The sequence below is a fragment of the Silurus aristotelis genome (assembly GCF_946808225.1).
Source record: "Silurus aristotelis genome assembly, chromosome: 9".
Lineage (NCBI taxonomy): Eukaryota > Metazoa > Chordata > Actinopteri > Siluriformes > Siluridae > Silurus > Silurus aristotelis.
Genome location: NC_139582.1, coordinates 13035932 through 13053221, shown reverse-complemented (window position 1 = coordinate 13053221; position 17290 = coordinate 13035932). Strand labels below are relative to the sequence as shown.

The window sequence follows — 17290 nt, the reverse complement described above, 5'->3', positions numbered from 1 at the left end:
CATAAATGGTATAATATTTTAATCCAAGATGGCTATTGTCTGCGAAGAAAGAGAGCTTGTGAAAATTCTCAGACATTGGATTTTCATAAATTCTTTGGCTTACCTAAATTTTTTTGACTTGCCAATAAAATAGCTAAATAACAGCTCATAGCCTACAATTCATCAGGTGTCATCATCATACAGTATACATACATATGCCAAGATTAGTGCGATTTATAATTTCAGATGGTCCGTGAGTTGGTTTGACGATTTTTCTATCTTACGATGACGAGAGCGATACGACAAAATAGTAAAAATATTAAAAATTTCACGCAACAGTCACAGGCAGCAGCGTACGATGTATGATTCGTTGGACGCGCAGCTGGGATGAGCGTATAATTTGCCCTGTGGAATGCCCCGCTCTCGCTAGCGGTCGACGGAGTAAAGTTTCTCATTGTGTGTTTCAAACAGCAATTTTAGTGATAAAAGCAAAAGTCTTCCCAGCACCCAAGTATGTCTCCTGCTGGTAGTGAAAAATAAGAAGAGGAAAGCCATCAGTTTGGAGCAGGAAATAAAAATTATAAATCAGCATGAAGCAGGAAAGACTGTCACAGTCATAGCACCATCTTCGACTTTTTTCTTTGATATTTTTGACTTACGATGAGGTCGTCATAACGTATCTCCATCGTAAAAAGAGGACTACCTGTATATTAATAGATTATTAAAATGACTCAATTTATAGAACTTTGGAAACACCTAGTCTTTTATTGTTTGGTTCTATGTGTTTTACATACAACAAACTAGATAAAAAGAAAAAAAAACACAGAAGGATTGGACAGATGAGTACAAATTTGTCGAAAATGTATACACTGTATAATGTGTATATATACACTCACTGTTTACTTTTTGAAACATGGAGGTGGAAGCTTCATAGAGCAGGGAAAAGTTGACGTCCAAGCTCTGTTAATGTTATTTAGAGAGAAAACTGTCAGCTGGCATATTATCAATTATGAATCGGCCTTCCCCGTCACCGCACCTAAATCATATTGAGCTGGTCTGGGATGAATCACAAGGTCAGAAAGAAATCTCCAACACGCCAAGTTTTCCAAAAGGCTTGGCAAAGTATTTTAGCTAAAATTTTGGAGAAACAATGAATGTATAAAAAGTGTATTATATTAGTATGTAAATAGTAAATAGTATATTAGTGTGTAAATAGTTATTCATGCTAAGGGAAGATTTCACTTTAAAAATAAAGTGTAACATCTGTGCATATTGTCAAGTCAAGTTTATTTCTACAGTGCTTTTCACAACGGACATTGTCTTAAAGCAGCTTTACAGAATTTAAGAGTTGTGAATTTAAGAGTTTAAGACATGGCGACTGTGGCAAGGAAGAAACTGTGGTTATCAGGAAGAAACCTTGAGAGGAACCAGACTCAAAAGGGAACCCATTCCCATTTTGGTGATATCAAGGGTGTGATTATAAATCTTTAAAACAATACAAAACACCAGGGAGTGAGAACTACCATCAGCACTGGAATGTAAGATTATGAGGAATGTCCTTTCTACAGTCTTACACAGTCATTTGAGATTATGGAACGAGGAGCTACTGAGCAACTCATAAAATAGCTTAATATTTAAGATCATCATAGATCCAACACCAGCTTTTCCATGCCAGAGCGTTTGAACACTTAAAGAGGTCCAATGTCCAAACACTACATGAGGTGGAATCCAAATGCCGCTGGTACGTCAAATCTTTATACTGTTCCATAACCTAGTTTGTTGCATTGAAAGAAAAGTAACATGCATGTATGGTTTAAAAAACTGATAAAAGTCTACATGCTTCCAAACATTTGATATACTCTGTAAGAAAAAATAGGAAAAAGAAAAAAAAAAAAAAACAGAAGGAAAAAGACAATCTTTCTTTTAGAGAATCAACAACACCTCTCTCTTTCAGTCAATACAATCAATGTCAATCCTAGAAGGATAAAATGGAAGCATGCCCTTAAAATGAAAAAAAAAAAAAGGGGGGGGGGGGGTGTCGACACTCTTTTCCTTTTTAAAAAGAATGTAGAATATGCGGTTTTAGCAAGAGATCTGAAGAAGGGAGAAAATGAAGCAGGAGTCTGGGGAATTTTTTAGGTCAGCCACTATTCAGTCGTGTTATGAAGAAATTGACCTTTGATCTCACACTTCAATACAGTGTTGATTGAGAATAGAGCAGCAGACGGCAGTGATTTCCTATTTCATTCAGCTCCCAAATTCTGGGAAACTTTAATAATGCTCTGCCACAGCGAGGCCAAAGGTAATGATTAGATAATGCTTAAAACTGTAATTACTAGGTAAGGAATAATTATAGTTTAGATGCACCCACTATTATTACGGAAGATTATAAGGACGTGAAGAGCAGAAATCAGCGGCCACGAAAAAAAACAATCAGGCCACAGATTCAGCGTCGGCTCTGAACCTGAAACAAATGCATTCGTATCAATGATTTGTTTTTTATTTGAATAAAAATGGGGAAAAAAAAGCACTGCCTGGTATGTAATAGTATCATTTGTCTTTGTCTGAAGTGTAGAGATCAGTGTATAAATAAAGACAAGATGCAATAAATAGGGATTTACACAAGTTCAGAAATAGTGCAGCTCGTCAGAGGAGTATCATATGAACGCTCTTGTATGGGCAAGTTTTTTGAATAAAAAAAAAAGAAACCTTTCCTTCAAAAGGTCATTTTATCTTCATGTAAGGACAGTGTGTTTTCATGGTGAGTCTGAAGCGCTAAGTTCCCCGAGGGGTTTGTGGTAAAAATGGTCAAAGATAGAAATCAATGTCAAATGGCAGGGAGCAAAATCCGGAAGCAAAAATAAAGCTAGATGTATAAAGGATGTTAAATAATGCTTACAAAAATATGTGAAAATTGCTTTGAACATATAATAATAATAATAATAATAATAATAATAATAATTATTATTATTATTATTATTATTATTAGAGAAGAAACTTACAGGATCTCCAAACAGGTAGGATTTATACTTTAAATTATTTTACAAAGAGAAAGATTATAAGAAGAAGAGAAGAAATGAAAAAGTAGAAGAAATAGAAGAAGATAAGGAAAATGCAGAGGAAGAAGAACAAGAAAAACGGTGAAGAACAAAAAGTGGAAAAAGAAAAAGTAACAGAAGAAGAAAATGATGGTGTTGTGCTGATAATGATAAAAAGAAGAAAAAAAGAGAATAGAAAAGGGAGAAAGAAGAACATAAATGAAAAAGAAAAATATGTTGAAGCAGAGCAAGATGTGGAGGAAGAAGTAGAAAACAAAGAACCACAACTCTTTTTTTTTTTGTCATTCATAAAGCAAAAAAATAAGAGTAACCAAGAGAAAGTATTTCCTCTGAGTGTTTAAAGTGAAACACATTTCTCGTCAGTGTCAGCATATTGATGATTACGCACATTTTTGTTATTTTATTTGATCTGATGTTCACATCCCTGTGAATGAGCTGTGATTACAGAAACAACAACGTATCAGAACAAGTTTATTAATACAAACAGGCGATTTGCAGCTGCACTACTGTCAGAAAATCAGTGAGGTAAAAATAAACTAATTGTGAACAGAAAACCAAGCAGATATATTTGACACACTGAAAGTTTAGAAATAATTGAACTTGGATGTGAAAATGTCTTCTAAAAGGAAGTGGAGATTAGCTGTTGTTCCTCTGTTAAAATAAGAAAAAAGATATTATGACTGGTACATTTTTTTCACTCTGTATCCTTTAATGGAAAACAATAAAGCCGGAAATGTTTCATTAATTAGAATGATAAAGGGATGGAAAGTATTTGAAAATAATTGCTTCATGATATTAGCCAGACGCAAAATCGTCACCTTTGTATTTTTCATTAACGTGTTTATTAGCTTAAATGAAATCTGTGCCGGATTCTCCTTCGGCGGGAAAAGTTGCTTCAGGGTGCACTTTGTTTTCACATAAAGGTGATGCGTTTGAGACCTGAGGACGGCTTTCATGATGAAAAAAGTCATTTCCGGAGCTCATTTATTCCACTCATCGCTGCATTATCTTAATGTTCCCCCCACCTTGAAGCTTTTCTCTTTCCACCTACTTTATTCGGTTTCTCTCCCCTGAACATACGGAACGTCTGAGACTGTTAGATGATTAGAAAGCCATTTGTGGTTCACAGGAGATTCTTGCAGGAGTATAAAGCACAAATATGAAGCAAAGAGATGATGAAGAAGTAGATAATGAACACTGAGACGCATTGAAGAAGCTGGAGAACTTTATTCTGCTTTCTTTTCCCCCTCACTCACTACATTTTCACAAGGATCAGGGTTTTATTGCTCTGCCTCCAGCAAATATTTTACAAAACCACTGAAGAACAAATCAAATTTATTTACTTTTTAAGCCTCCTTCTGGGTTTTCTGCTTTGCAATGTTCTATCTTGTTGTTCCAGCTTACCTTCTGATTTTATAGCCATAACGTTTCCAGGCACCTGGTCCTCAGATGTACTTTTGCCGCTTATTCAAAGAGAGTTTAATTTATATTGCCTAGCATTAGCGATGATTATTATAAAATGTTATACATACTCAGAAATTGTGCCATGTTAAATCGTGTTAGCAAGCTGCTAAATATTGTTACATTAGATATAACTTTACTAAATCATATCATAGTTTCACATTGTTCATGTTGTTTTACCTTTGAACATTGTAAAAATACAATAAAAAAATCCTTCGACATCCTATTGAGATTTTAGCTAGTAAGCTTACATTAGCTAGCTAGTTTTAGAAGTGAATGCTCTACAGCATATAAAAAATGTATTGTAAAATATTTTTTATTAGCTTATTTTATATATCTAGCATTAGCAAAGATTACTAAAGATATAATTTTCAGTATAAAGTTATATATATATATATATATATATATATATATATATATATATATATATATATATATATATATATATATATATATATATATATATATATATATATATATATATATACATACAAATTCTGCCAGGTTAGCTCATGTAGCTATGTAATTGACTTTAAAAAAAAAAAAAAAAAGTATGATTTTAATTTCTCAGAGGAATACTAAAGTTAAATTCTGTGAACTACCTATTGATTTTGAACATTTGATTTATTTAAGAAATACATTGTAATACATTGTTTCCCCGGAAATAAGCCCTAGTTAAGATTGTCAGTCGGCATTTACGGTAGTGCCATAAATATTTTGCAACACACAATGATTTATTAAATTATTAAATATTAATATAATAAATTATTATATTAATATAATATTAATATATTATAATAATTATTGTAATATAAATATAATACAGGTAATATGCAATATATTTACTGAAATATATGTAAATAACGAAGCAGGTGACTTTGTATAAGAGGTATGGTAAATAGATGACCAATCAGAGTACAGGTTGTATCAGGTAAAAAAATATAAGACATCCCCAAAAAATAATCCCTACCATGTCTTTTGAAGCAATAATGAATATAAAACCAAGACCCGGTCACACATATCTTGTCTCAAAGTGTACATGTTTAAACATCATTAAAATACAGTGCTCTGAAAAAGTGTTGGCTAATTTCTTTTTCTTTTTTTTTTTACTTGTTTGTCACACTTTAATGTTTCAGATCATCAAACTAATTTAAATATTAGTAAAAGATAACATAAGTGAACACAACATGCGTTTTAAATGAAGGTTTCTATTATTGAGGGAAAACAAAATCCAGAACTACATGGTCCTGTGTGAAAATGTGTTTGCCTCTAAACCTAATAACTGGTTGGGCCGCCCTTAGCAGCAACAACTGCATTCAAGCGTTTGGGATAACTTGCAATGAGTCTGTTACAGCGCTGTGGAGGCATTTTGCTCCACTCATCTATTCAGAACCAGAACTCAGCCACATTGGAGGGTTTTCGAGCATAAGCCACCTTTTTAAGGTCATGCCACAGAATCTTAATAGGATTCAGGTCAGGACTTTGACTAGGCCACACAAAAGTTTTAATTTTGTTTTTCTTTAGATATTTAGTGGTGGACTTGCTGGTGTGTTTTAGATCATTGTCCTGCTGCAAACCCAAGTTTGCTTCAGCTTGAGGTCACGAACAGATGGCCGGACATTTTCCTTCAGGATTTTTTGGTAAACAGCAGAATTCATGGTTCCATTTATCACAGTCTTCCAGGTTCTAAAGCAGCAAAACAGCCCCAGACCATCACACTACCACCACCATATTTTACTGTTGGTATGATGTTCTTTTTCTGAAATGCGGTGTTACTTTTTACGCCAGATGTAATGGGACACACACTTTCCAAAAAGTTAAACTTTTGTCTCGTCCATCCACAGAGTACTTTTCCAAAAGTCCAAAAGATGTTTTCTGGCAAAACTGAGACAAGCCTTTGTGTTCTTTTTGCTCAGCAGCGGTTTTCGTCTTGGAACTCGCTATGCAGACAATTTTTGCCCACAGTCTCTTTCTCAAATCAAATGAAATCAAATTTTCTTATGGTGGAGATATGAACACTGACCTTAACTGAGGCAAGTGAGGCCTGCAGTTTTTTGAATGTTGTTGTGGGGTCTTTTGTGACCTCTTGAATGAGTCTTTGCTGTGCTTTTGGGGTAATTTTGGTAGGCCGGCCACTCCTGTTTCATGTTTTTGCCATTCGTGAATGATGGCTTTCACTGTGCTTTGCTGGAGTCCCAAAGCTTTGGAAATGGCTTTATAACCTTTTCCAGACTGATAGATCCCAATTACTTGGAATTTATTTGGATCTCGGCATGATGTCTAGCTTTTGAGGATCTTTTGGTCTACTTCACTTTGTCAGGCAGGTCCTATTTAAGATATTTCTTGATTGTGAACAGGTGTGGCAGTAATCAGGCCTGGGTGTGGCTAGAGATATTGAACTCAGGTGTGATAAACCACAGTTTTAACAGGGGTGCAAACACTTCACATAGGTCTATTCAGTTTTGGAATTTGTTTTTCAATAATAAAAACATTCATTTAAAAACTGCATGTTGTGTTTCACTTGTGTTATATTTTACTAATATTTCAATTAGTGTGACAAACATGCAAAAAAATAAGAAATCAGGACTTTTTTCACACTACTATATATATATATATATATATATATATATATATATATATATATATATATATATATATATATATATATATATATATATATATATATATAAATAAAAGCAGTACATCTTCCATAAGGGTTGCTCTTTTTCCACTTCTCAGACAATTCTATCAGCATCCTGGCAAAACATGACTCATTTCGTCGTCAGAAACAGGAAGTGTACCTGCTGCCTATCGTGGTGAGTGACGACGGAGATCCGCCGATGAGCAGCACCAACACACTAACCATTCGAGTGTGTGGGTGCAGTAAAGATGGCGCAGTTCAGTCATGTAACGTCGAGGCCTTCGTCCTGCCCATCGGCCTCAGCATGGGGGCACTGATCGCCATCCTCGCCTGCATCATCCTGCTGCTGGGTACGAGCTTCTGAAATCCTCCACATGTTCTGTGTGGCACTGATGGAAACATGTAACAAATCTGTGTAACAAATCGGTAACATTACAGTTATAGTAAAATAGTAGATTATTATTATAGTAGATTATTTTATGCATTGCATTTAAACATCGTACATATTGTACATTGTACATATGTTTATATTTAGTTAATGAGTGCAGCATAATTTAGTTTGTCTAAATCTGGATTAACTTTGTTTTTCTAGTGATCGTAGTTCTATTCGTGACCCTGCGGCGGCACAAGAGCGAACCGCTGATCATTAAAGATGAGGAGGATGTTCGAGAAAACATCATCACATACGACGATGAGGGTGGTGGTGAGGAGGACACAGAGGCGTTTGACATCGCCACTCTGCAAAACCCAGACGGCATCAATGGCTTCCTGCCTCGCAAAGACATCAAACCCGAGCTGAGCTACAGCGTCCGTGCCGGACTCAGACCTGCAGCCAATGGCGTCGACATCGACGAGTTTATTAACGTCCGGCTCCACGAAGCTGATAATGACCCCACGGCCCCTCCATATGATTCCATCCAGATCTACGGTTATGAAGGTCGAGGATCAATGGCTGGATCTTTGAGCTCGCTGGAAACTTCTTCATCAGATTCGGACCAGAATTTCGATTATCTCAGAGAGTGGGGTCCGCGTTTTAGAAGACTCGGAGAGCTCTATTCAGTGGGTGAGAGCGACAAAGAAACTTGAAGCATTACTTTTTTCACTTTCCTGACTTTTGCATCATGGTGCTCGCCAGATCACGATTAAAACATGTCTGTTTCAAAATGGCGGGAACCTCCTTTTATTTGGAAAACTGTAGATCCAAGCATACTAGGGTTAGTCATCCACATCAAAGTTGGCTGAACTTTACCACCACAGTGTCTGTCATAGGAGGTCACTGATTCTTGTGGAGTCTTTTAGATTCAGTGTTTTTGACTCGTCGTTTGTTCACTGTGACCACCGGAAATGTAGGTTCTTGTTGGTCATGTAAAGAGAAAGATGGAAAACAGTAAGAGTTTCACAGATGTGGATGAACGTCTGAGGCCTCCAAATGGTTCCAAACATCTTTGTAACATTATCCTGGCAATCCGAGGAAGCAAAGGAACCTTACAAAATCGACTCAAAAGCAATATATGGTCTACTATGTTGAATGTATGTGTGTGTTTAAAGGTGAGATAAGTGTAAAATATTGGCTTTAATAGATCTTAGTTGAGATAGCATTTGATACCAAGTGGCCGGATTTCCTGAAAAGCCTCGCGGCTTGCTTTATACAGCCCGTTTGTATTCGCGCTCTTAGTGTATTTCACACTCGAACATTAGTAGCCTACAACAGACTGAAGACAAAAAGAGAAATGTAGAAACAACGAGGCCTTCTTTTTAACAGAAGCAAACATTAAATACAGTTGTATTTAAACTTTTTTGAAAACATCAATCGTGTTTACTTCATTAGCGTAGTATGATTTATAAATATATGAATATTCATTGTCTGTTTTGTGCTTCGGGTATAAAAATATGGTGTCATTTTGGTTATTCTTTTTTTTTTCTGCTTTGTTTCATTTGTCACTGGGATGCTCTTTCTGTAATCACTAATGTCAGAAATTCTATACTGCAGTCCATGCAGAGGTCATCAACGATCCTGTTTACACCTGGTCATTTCATGCCTCTTGTTTAGAAAATCATAAAGATTCTCTCTCTCTCTCTCTCTCTCTCTCTCTCTCTCTCTCTCTCTCTCTCTCTCTCTCTCTCTCTCTCTCTCTCTCTCTATCTATCTATCTATCTATCTATCTATCTATCTATCTATCTATCTATCTATCTAAGACACTCTCAATATGTTATGACTGAAACATTAACAAAATATCATAAATGACTTCTGGTTCTATATAAGAGGTCAGACCTTCAGCCCTGTGCAATTGAAAACTGAATCCTTCTTCAATATATTCAATCATAACTAAAATTATGTAATGAGAGAAACCTTCATTACTTTAACCCCTGCCATCTTAAACATTGTGATTACAAAAAAAAGACACATCCACAAACAGTGTTTTGACTTAAATACCCACCCATATTAAACATAATGCCATGATATATTAAAACTGAAACTGACAATTGAAAACTGAAACCAGTTTAAATATTTAAAAATTATTGATACATTGTAATAAATAAAAAATCTGCATTATTAAAACCCCCTGTTTTCCTTAAATAGTGTTATTACTGACACCCATTTTTAAACATTGTCATCATGATTTAAATCCCTTCCCGTGATAAACATTGTCATAAATGAGACCCTTAAACAACATGACTCAACCCCATATCTTAAAAAATATGCCATTACTAAAAACCCTCTTAAATGTTTAATTATCAATATATATATATATATATATATATATATATATATATATATATATATATATATATATATATATATATATATATACAGTAGTACCCCGCTTATCGACCTTAATCCGTTCCTTAAAACCGGTCGAAATGCGAAAAGGTCGAAGAGCGAATGTAATTATCCCATAAGAAATGAAAAATAAGATCCTTTCCCTCGCTCCACGTGGGTCGGGGTAAAAAAAGATCGATACGTGGGCATTTGGTCGTTCAGCGGGTGCAAATTTCGGTCGGAAAACTGTTCGCTAAGCGAAAAGGTCGATGTCCGAGCCGGTCGATAAGCAGGGTACCACTGTATTAGTATATATATATATATATATATATATATATATATATATATATATATATATATATATATATATATATATATATATATATATATATGTGTATATATATATATATATATATATATATATATATATATATATATATATATATATATATATATATATATATATGTATATATATATTTTTTTTTTTTTTTTTTTACTATAACCTCTTTTTCAACAAATTTGTCATGACTGAAACTCTTTCACGTGCAATGCATTTGCAATTTAATCTTGTCAATGCTGAAACCTCTCCATATGGGTCAGAACGTGATCAGAAATGTCATATCTTACACCTCTTCCAATTTTAGCCCATAACTTTTAATCTTTTAACATTAGGTCATAACTTATATCCATACATACAGTTGACTATAAAAAAAAAAAAACTTTTCAAAACAATTTAGTTTGATAAATGATGTCATCGGCAATGGAACACTATACAGTATGTACCTTTGTGTTTTCAACGTGTCTAACATGAACATGACAATCCAGCTGCGAAACGCATGAAATGATCAGATGTACACGGCATCCACGTTGCTGACTGCGAGTCCATGGAGAAGAGATGCTGTGTGTATATACGATTATACTGTAAACAGAGTACCAGTGATCATTTCAAGCACAATCCCCCCCCTGGACTGTCCAGCAGATCTGTGTAGAACTCATTAATCATAAACTGCAGACATGTGAGTAATGTTCCACACTGTATGATAGTAGAGAAACAGGAAAAAAAAAAAAAAGAAATAGATGTGTACATAGTCACTGCTGACATTCTTAGCTTTCTTTGAGGACATTTTTGTTTCTGCACGTTAGCTCTTGCACATGGAGATCTCCTAATGGCACCACAGCTGCGTGCATTCCTAGGTTTCTACCCACCCTCTATATGGCAGTTTTTAGTAGAACCCACACAATAAACTTACATGCAGATCATATTTTCTACTGTGCTTTAATGCTTATATACTTGTATGTTGAATTATTTACTCAGTGTATTGTAATCTAAGATACCCATGTATTGTTTCCTACTTTGTGAAATATATTTTTATAAATATTCATGTGGTGGGACATTTATTATATGCAAAGTGTGGCAAAAAAATATATATTTTTTATGATTACACAAATAATTTATTTACAAAAGATTATTATTTATTTCTGCTTTAAAAAAAAAAAAACATTTATTCATTAATCGTATGTTTAGCTGCATGATTGCTTTTGCATTTCAACTTCATTTTTTAGGCATGTACTTTGTCTGTTCTTTGTGGCAACATGACTTATAGTACTATGAACATAAGCAACAATGGGCTTGCTCAATTTATTGCTTACAAAAGGCATGGTCCCAAAACTAACCAATAGATATGCTGTGCTACATGATCCACTGACAGCTATTTTTAATTCTATGTACATCAGCCATGGCTTTTTCTCAAGCAATTATGGTTGTTTTACGCTAATCAGTTTTGATCATGATACATCTTTGATCTGTGCTAATTGGCATTTAAAAAAAAAAATATATAAGAAGTATAGAGGTGTGTTAGAAAGTTACATAAATGTGTGCTTTATCCTGATATAAATGTGCACCATGATGGAATGCACACTTGGCTATAAGGAAAAGCAAATAATACCTGTACAAGTGCAGTAGAGAGCAATATTTAGAATAATAACCAGCAAAGTAACCCAGCATTTGTTTTTAAGTCACCAACTGCAACTACCAAATACAGATAACGATGGTTCGACTTTTTATTTTATTTTACGATGACGAGAGCGATACGACAAAATTGTAAAAATATACAAAATTTCGCACAACAGTCACAGGCAGCGGCGTACGATGTACTATACGTTGGTTGCGCAGTTGGGATGAGCGTATCTCTCGCCCAGTGAGATGTCCCACTCTCGCTAGCGGCCGACAGAGTAAAGTTGTCTCAGTGTGTATATTTTCTTCTGTGTAAAATGGTTTCAAACAGCAATTTTAGTGATAAAAGCATGTCTTCCAAGCACCCAAGTATGTCTCCTGCTGCTAGTGAAAAAAAAGAAGAGGAAAACCATCAGTTTAGAGCAGAACATTTAAATGATAAATCAGCATGAAGCAGAAAAGGCTGTCACAGTCATAGCACCATCTTCAACTTTTGACTAACGATGGGGTCGTCGTAACGTATCTCCATCATAAGTGGGGGACTACCTGTATTAAAAAAAGACAAATTAATTATAATTGTTAGTTTGTCTAGTATATTTTGGGTAAATATAAATTTGATGATCATGCATAAAGTGTGCATACAGAAACTAAAATAACTCAATCCATATCTACAGAGTGAGCCTGTATGTATTCTATTGTTCTTATGTAACGGTTAGAAAAACAGTGCACTATTGTATTATGTGCAAGACGCACGTCTCTTTGTTTTACCAAACTTCAAAGAAGTATAAAGTGAATGGCGCACTCTCAGTGCATGATGCGAGTGAGGATGAAGATGATGGCTAAGTTAAGATGGAGGCTCGGTAATGACATCAACGCTGTAGAGACAGTATAGATGATGGTGATCATTAGGGAGAGTAAGAAGGTAGAATGGCAGGCATGATTAGAGAAGGAAGACTAAACAGTTGGATTGCATTTGGATTACATTTCGCTTTCTGTATTGAATATTTTTCCATATGCTTCTTGAATGCAGACTGATATTTTCATTATTTATTTTTGGCTAGAAACATCCATTGTTTTACTAATTCCCATTATGGGAGAGTGTTGCATCCAAAATTGCGTAAAATAAAAAATCAATACAAATAATATAAAATAAATATAATTTTGTGTAAATACTATATAATAGGTAAAGAGAAAACAATACACATATTTCTTTGTCAAATCTAATGGCAGCCAAATGTTTACGCTATTCTTGGGAATTTACAGAAAAGACACATTTGCAGCTTTATTTGACATTTTTTGTTGCGCAATATTTCACTTGAGTATTTTATTCGTCCTTTTATAAGCACATTTCAACATTTTTATTACACAGCATCAGCGAATGGAATGATATCTATTTATATTATTTATTTTTCTGTCAAAATAACAGCCTTCAGACACAAAAAAAAGGGTATATTATCCTTGTAGCTTCGACAGAAAAGGAGCAAACTTCAGAGGCAAGTAAATTAAATTCTTCACCAAACTGTCAGGTGAAATAGCGACCATAAGACTTGTATAGATTACTGAAGAAGAGAAATGCATGGGAAATGAAATACACACGTCCACTGATGGACAATAAAAAGACACCTGCATTCAGTGTCAACAGCTCAGCAGTGTTGCAGTAAATCTCCTTTAAATGTTGCAAGTGATCCGATTTTCCAGCTTTCCTGCTTTATTCTCTCACTTCCCTTCTCACAATCTAATCTCTAATTTATAATCTTAATCTCTTTATGACTACATGTTAATCTGAGCTTTGCGGTACACTCTTTTTGTTTCTCTCTCTGTATTAGAAATAAAAAAAAACTTTTTAGGGGAAAAAGTGTGTGTGTATGAGTGAGATTGTGAGCGTTAATCATCTCTCCCTCATCACGCCTCCAAAAAAACCAGAAGCCCAGGGACAACCCAATTCCCATTTCCCTCCATCTGAACAAAATATCTAAGAGAAAAGACAAAAAAAGAAAGACTTGTGATTTTTATCTTCTGAGCCTCTGAGTCACTTTCGTCATTAATCCGAAGGAAAGATTAGAAATTCAGCGTGCTGTTATCTGCCATCTGTCTTTTCATGAATAACAAAAGTTCTTGATCGTGTCGATTATTGACACGGAGTGAATTTATATAGCTACTTATCCAGACACACACACACACTCACATTTATAATTTCTCATTTAGATGATAAACCAGTTCACGCTGTAATAACAAATAGAGTTTTAATTTTATTTCGAAAGCATATAAATGTGAACTCAATCAGCAAAAAATAATAAATAAATAAAAAGATAATAATAAAAAAAAAAAAAAAAAAAAAAAAATAATAATAATAATAATAATAATAATAATAATAATAATAATAATAATAATAATAATAATAATAATAAAAATAATAATTTACTTCTACAAATGTTCAATTCTTCTTCCTCTTTATATGGCTGCTTGCATTAAGGGTCACAGAAGATCATCTATCTGCATACTACTCTGTCCTCTACATCTGCCTCTTTTAAACCAATTGCCTGCATTTCTTCATTCACCACATCTATGAACTTCCTCCTTGGTCTCCTCTGCACATGTTCAAACCATCTCAATCGGGATTCTCTTACTTTGTCTCCAAAACGTCCTACATGCACTGTCCCTCTAATAAAGTCGTTTCTAATCCTGTCCATCCTTGTCATTCCAAATGAAAATCTCAATATCTTCAGCTCTGCTACCTCCAGCTCCACCTAGTGTCTTTTACTCAATGCCACTGTCTCTAAACCATACAACATCGCAGGTCTCACCACAGTCCTATAAACTTTCCGTTTTATTCTTGCAGATACTCTTCTATCACAAATCACTCCTGCCACTCTTCTCCACCAACTTCACCCTGCCTGCACCCTTTTCTTCACTTTTCTAACAAACTATCTATTACTTTGTACTTTTGACCCCAGGTACATTACCTCATCCACCTAACCCTAACCCTTCTCTATACTTTCCCATCAACATTCTTAAAGCAAATAATGTGTCTGTGGTGCTCTTCCTTGGCATAAAACCATATTGTTGCTCACAGATGGTCACCTCTTCTCTCAGCCTGGCTTCCACTACTCTTTCCCCTTACTTCATGGTGTGACTGATCAACTTTATTTCTCTGTAGTTACTGCAGGTCTGCACATCTCCCTTATTCTTAAAAAAAACAGCACACTCCTTCTCCATTCCTCAGGCATCCTCTCACCTTCCAAGATTTTGTTGAACAATCTGGTTAAAAAATTCCACTGCCATCTTTCCTAAACGTCTCCATGCTTCTACTGGTATGTCATCTGGTCCAACCAACTTTTCACTTTTCATCCTCTTAATAGCTGCTCTCACTTCCCCCTTACTGATCCTATCCACTTCCTGCTTCACCATCTCCACATCATCCAACCTTCTCTCTCTCTCATTTTCCTCATTCATCAACTGCTCAAAATACTCTCTCCATCTTCTCAACAAACTCTCCTCACTAGACAACAGATTTCCATCTCCATCCTTTATTGCTCTAACTTGGAGCACATCCTTCCCAGCTCGGTCCCTCTGCCTGGCCAATCACTACAAATCCTTTTCTCCTTCCTTAGTGTCCAACTTCACATACAGCTCCTCATATGCCGTTTCCTTGGCTTTCGCCACGTCTCTCTTCTTCTACTTTTCTCATCTCTCTGTCGATCCCAAATCTGTTTTGCCAACCTCTTTTAACCTTATGCTTTCCTGCACTTCCTCATTCCACCACCACATCTCTTTGTCTTCCTTTCTATTTCCAAAAGTCACACCAAGATTCTTTCTAGCTGCCTCCCTTATCCTTCTGCAGTAGTTGCCCACTTATTCAGCAACTCTTCACCACCACCGAGCCCCTGTCTGACCTCTTCCCTGAACCTCACACTACAGTCTTCCTACGTTAGTTTTCACCATCTTATTCTTCTTTCAGTCCTTACTCTCCTTCTCTTCTTCTTCACCTACGAAGCCATTCTACAAACCACCATCCAATGCTGTCTAGCTACACTGTCCCCTGCCAACACCCTACAGTCTCCAAGCTCCTTCAGGTTGCATCTCCTACATAGAACATAGTCCACCTGTGTGTGCCTTCCTTCACTTTTATACAGTACAGACCAAAAGTTTAGATATATTATATATACAGTACAGACCAAAAGTTTATATATATATATATATATATATATATATATATATATATATATATATATATATATATATATATATATATATATATATATATATATATATATTATATATAAAGTACAGACCAAAAGTTTGGACACACCTGCTCATTCAAAGAGTTTTCTTTATTTTCATAACTATAAAAATTGTAGATTCACACTGAAGGCATCAAAACTATGAATCAACACATGTGGAATTATATACATAACAAAAAAGTGAACTGAAAATATGTCATATTGTAGGTTCTTCAAAGTAGGCATCAAGAAAATGCCAAGAGTGTGCAAAGCAGTAATCTAAGCAAAAGGTGGCTATTTTAAAGAACCTACAATATGACATATTTTCAGTTCACTATTTTGTTATGCATATAATTCAATTTTGTTATGCATATAACTTCATCTACCTCACTCCAGAATTTTTCTTTTCTCCTCCATCTCACAACCCACTTGTGGAGCATGGGTACTGATGACATTTATCATCATCCCTTTAACGTCCAGCTTTAGAAACTCTCTTCACCTCCACTACACTTTTACTGTACTTTTCCTTCAGAATCACCCCTACACCATTTATCTTTCCATCCACACTATGATAGAATAGTTTAAACCCACCTCCAATGTTCCTGGCCTTACTCCCTTTCCACTTGTTCTCCTAAACACACAACATACAGTGAGGAAAAAAAGTATTTGAACACCCTGCTATTTTGCAAGTTCTCCCACTTAGAAATCATGGAGGGGTCTGAAATTGTCATCGTAGGTGCATGTCAACTGTAAGAGACATAATCTAAAAAAAACAAAATAATCCAGAAATCACAATATATGATTTTTAAACTATTTATTTGTATGATACAGCTGCAAATAAGTATTTGAACACCTGTCTATCAGCTAGAATTCTGACCCTCAAAGACCTGTTAGTCTGCCTATAAAATGTCCACCTCCACTACATTTATTATCCTAAATTAGATGCACCTGTTTGAGGTCACTAGCTGCATAAAGACCCCTGTCCACCCCATACAATCAGTAAGAATCCAACTACTAACATGGCCAAGACCAAAGAGCTGTCCAAAGACACTAGAGACAAAATTGTACACCTCCACAAGGCTGGAAAGGGCTACGGGGAAATTGCCAAGCAGCTTGGTGAAAAAAGGTCCACTGTTGGAGCAATCATTAGAAAATGGAAGAAGCTAAACATGACTGTCAATCTCCCTCGGACTGGGGCTCCATGCAAGATCTCA

The 17290-nt window shown here is 35.2% G+C and overlaps 1 protein-coding gene across 2 annotated transcripts in view; it reads left to right on the top strand.

Annotated features, from left to right (window-relative positions):
* Positions 1 to 8986, top strand: part of cdh8 (cadherin 8) — a 136618-nt gene extending 127632 nt beyond the window's left edge. For both annotated transcript variants that reach the window (XM_083550863.1, XM_083550864.1), the window contains exons 11-12: positions 7239 to 7490; positions 7733 to 8986. In XM_083550863.1, coding sequence (XP_083406989.1) covers positions 7239 to 7490; positions 7733 to 8226 — 746 coding nt within the window. In that variant the 3' untranslated portion in view covers positions 8227 to 8986. The remainder of the gene's footprint in view (positions 1 to 7238; positions 7491 to 7732) is intronic.
* The last annotated feature ends 8304 nt before the right edge of the window (positions 8987 to 17290 follow it).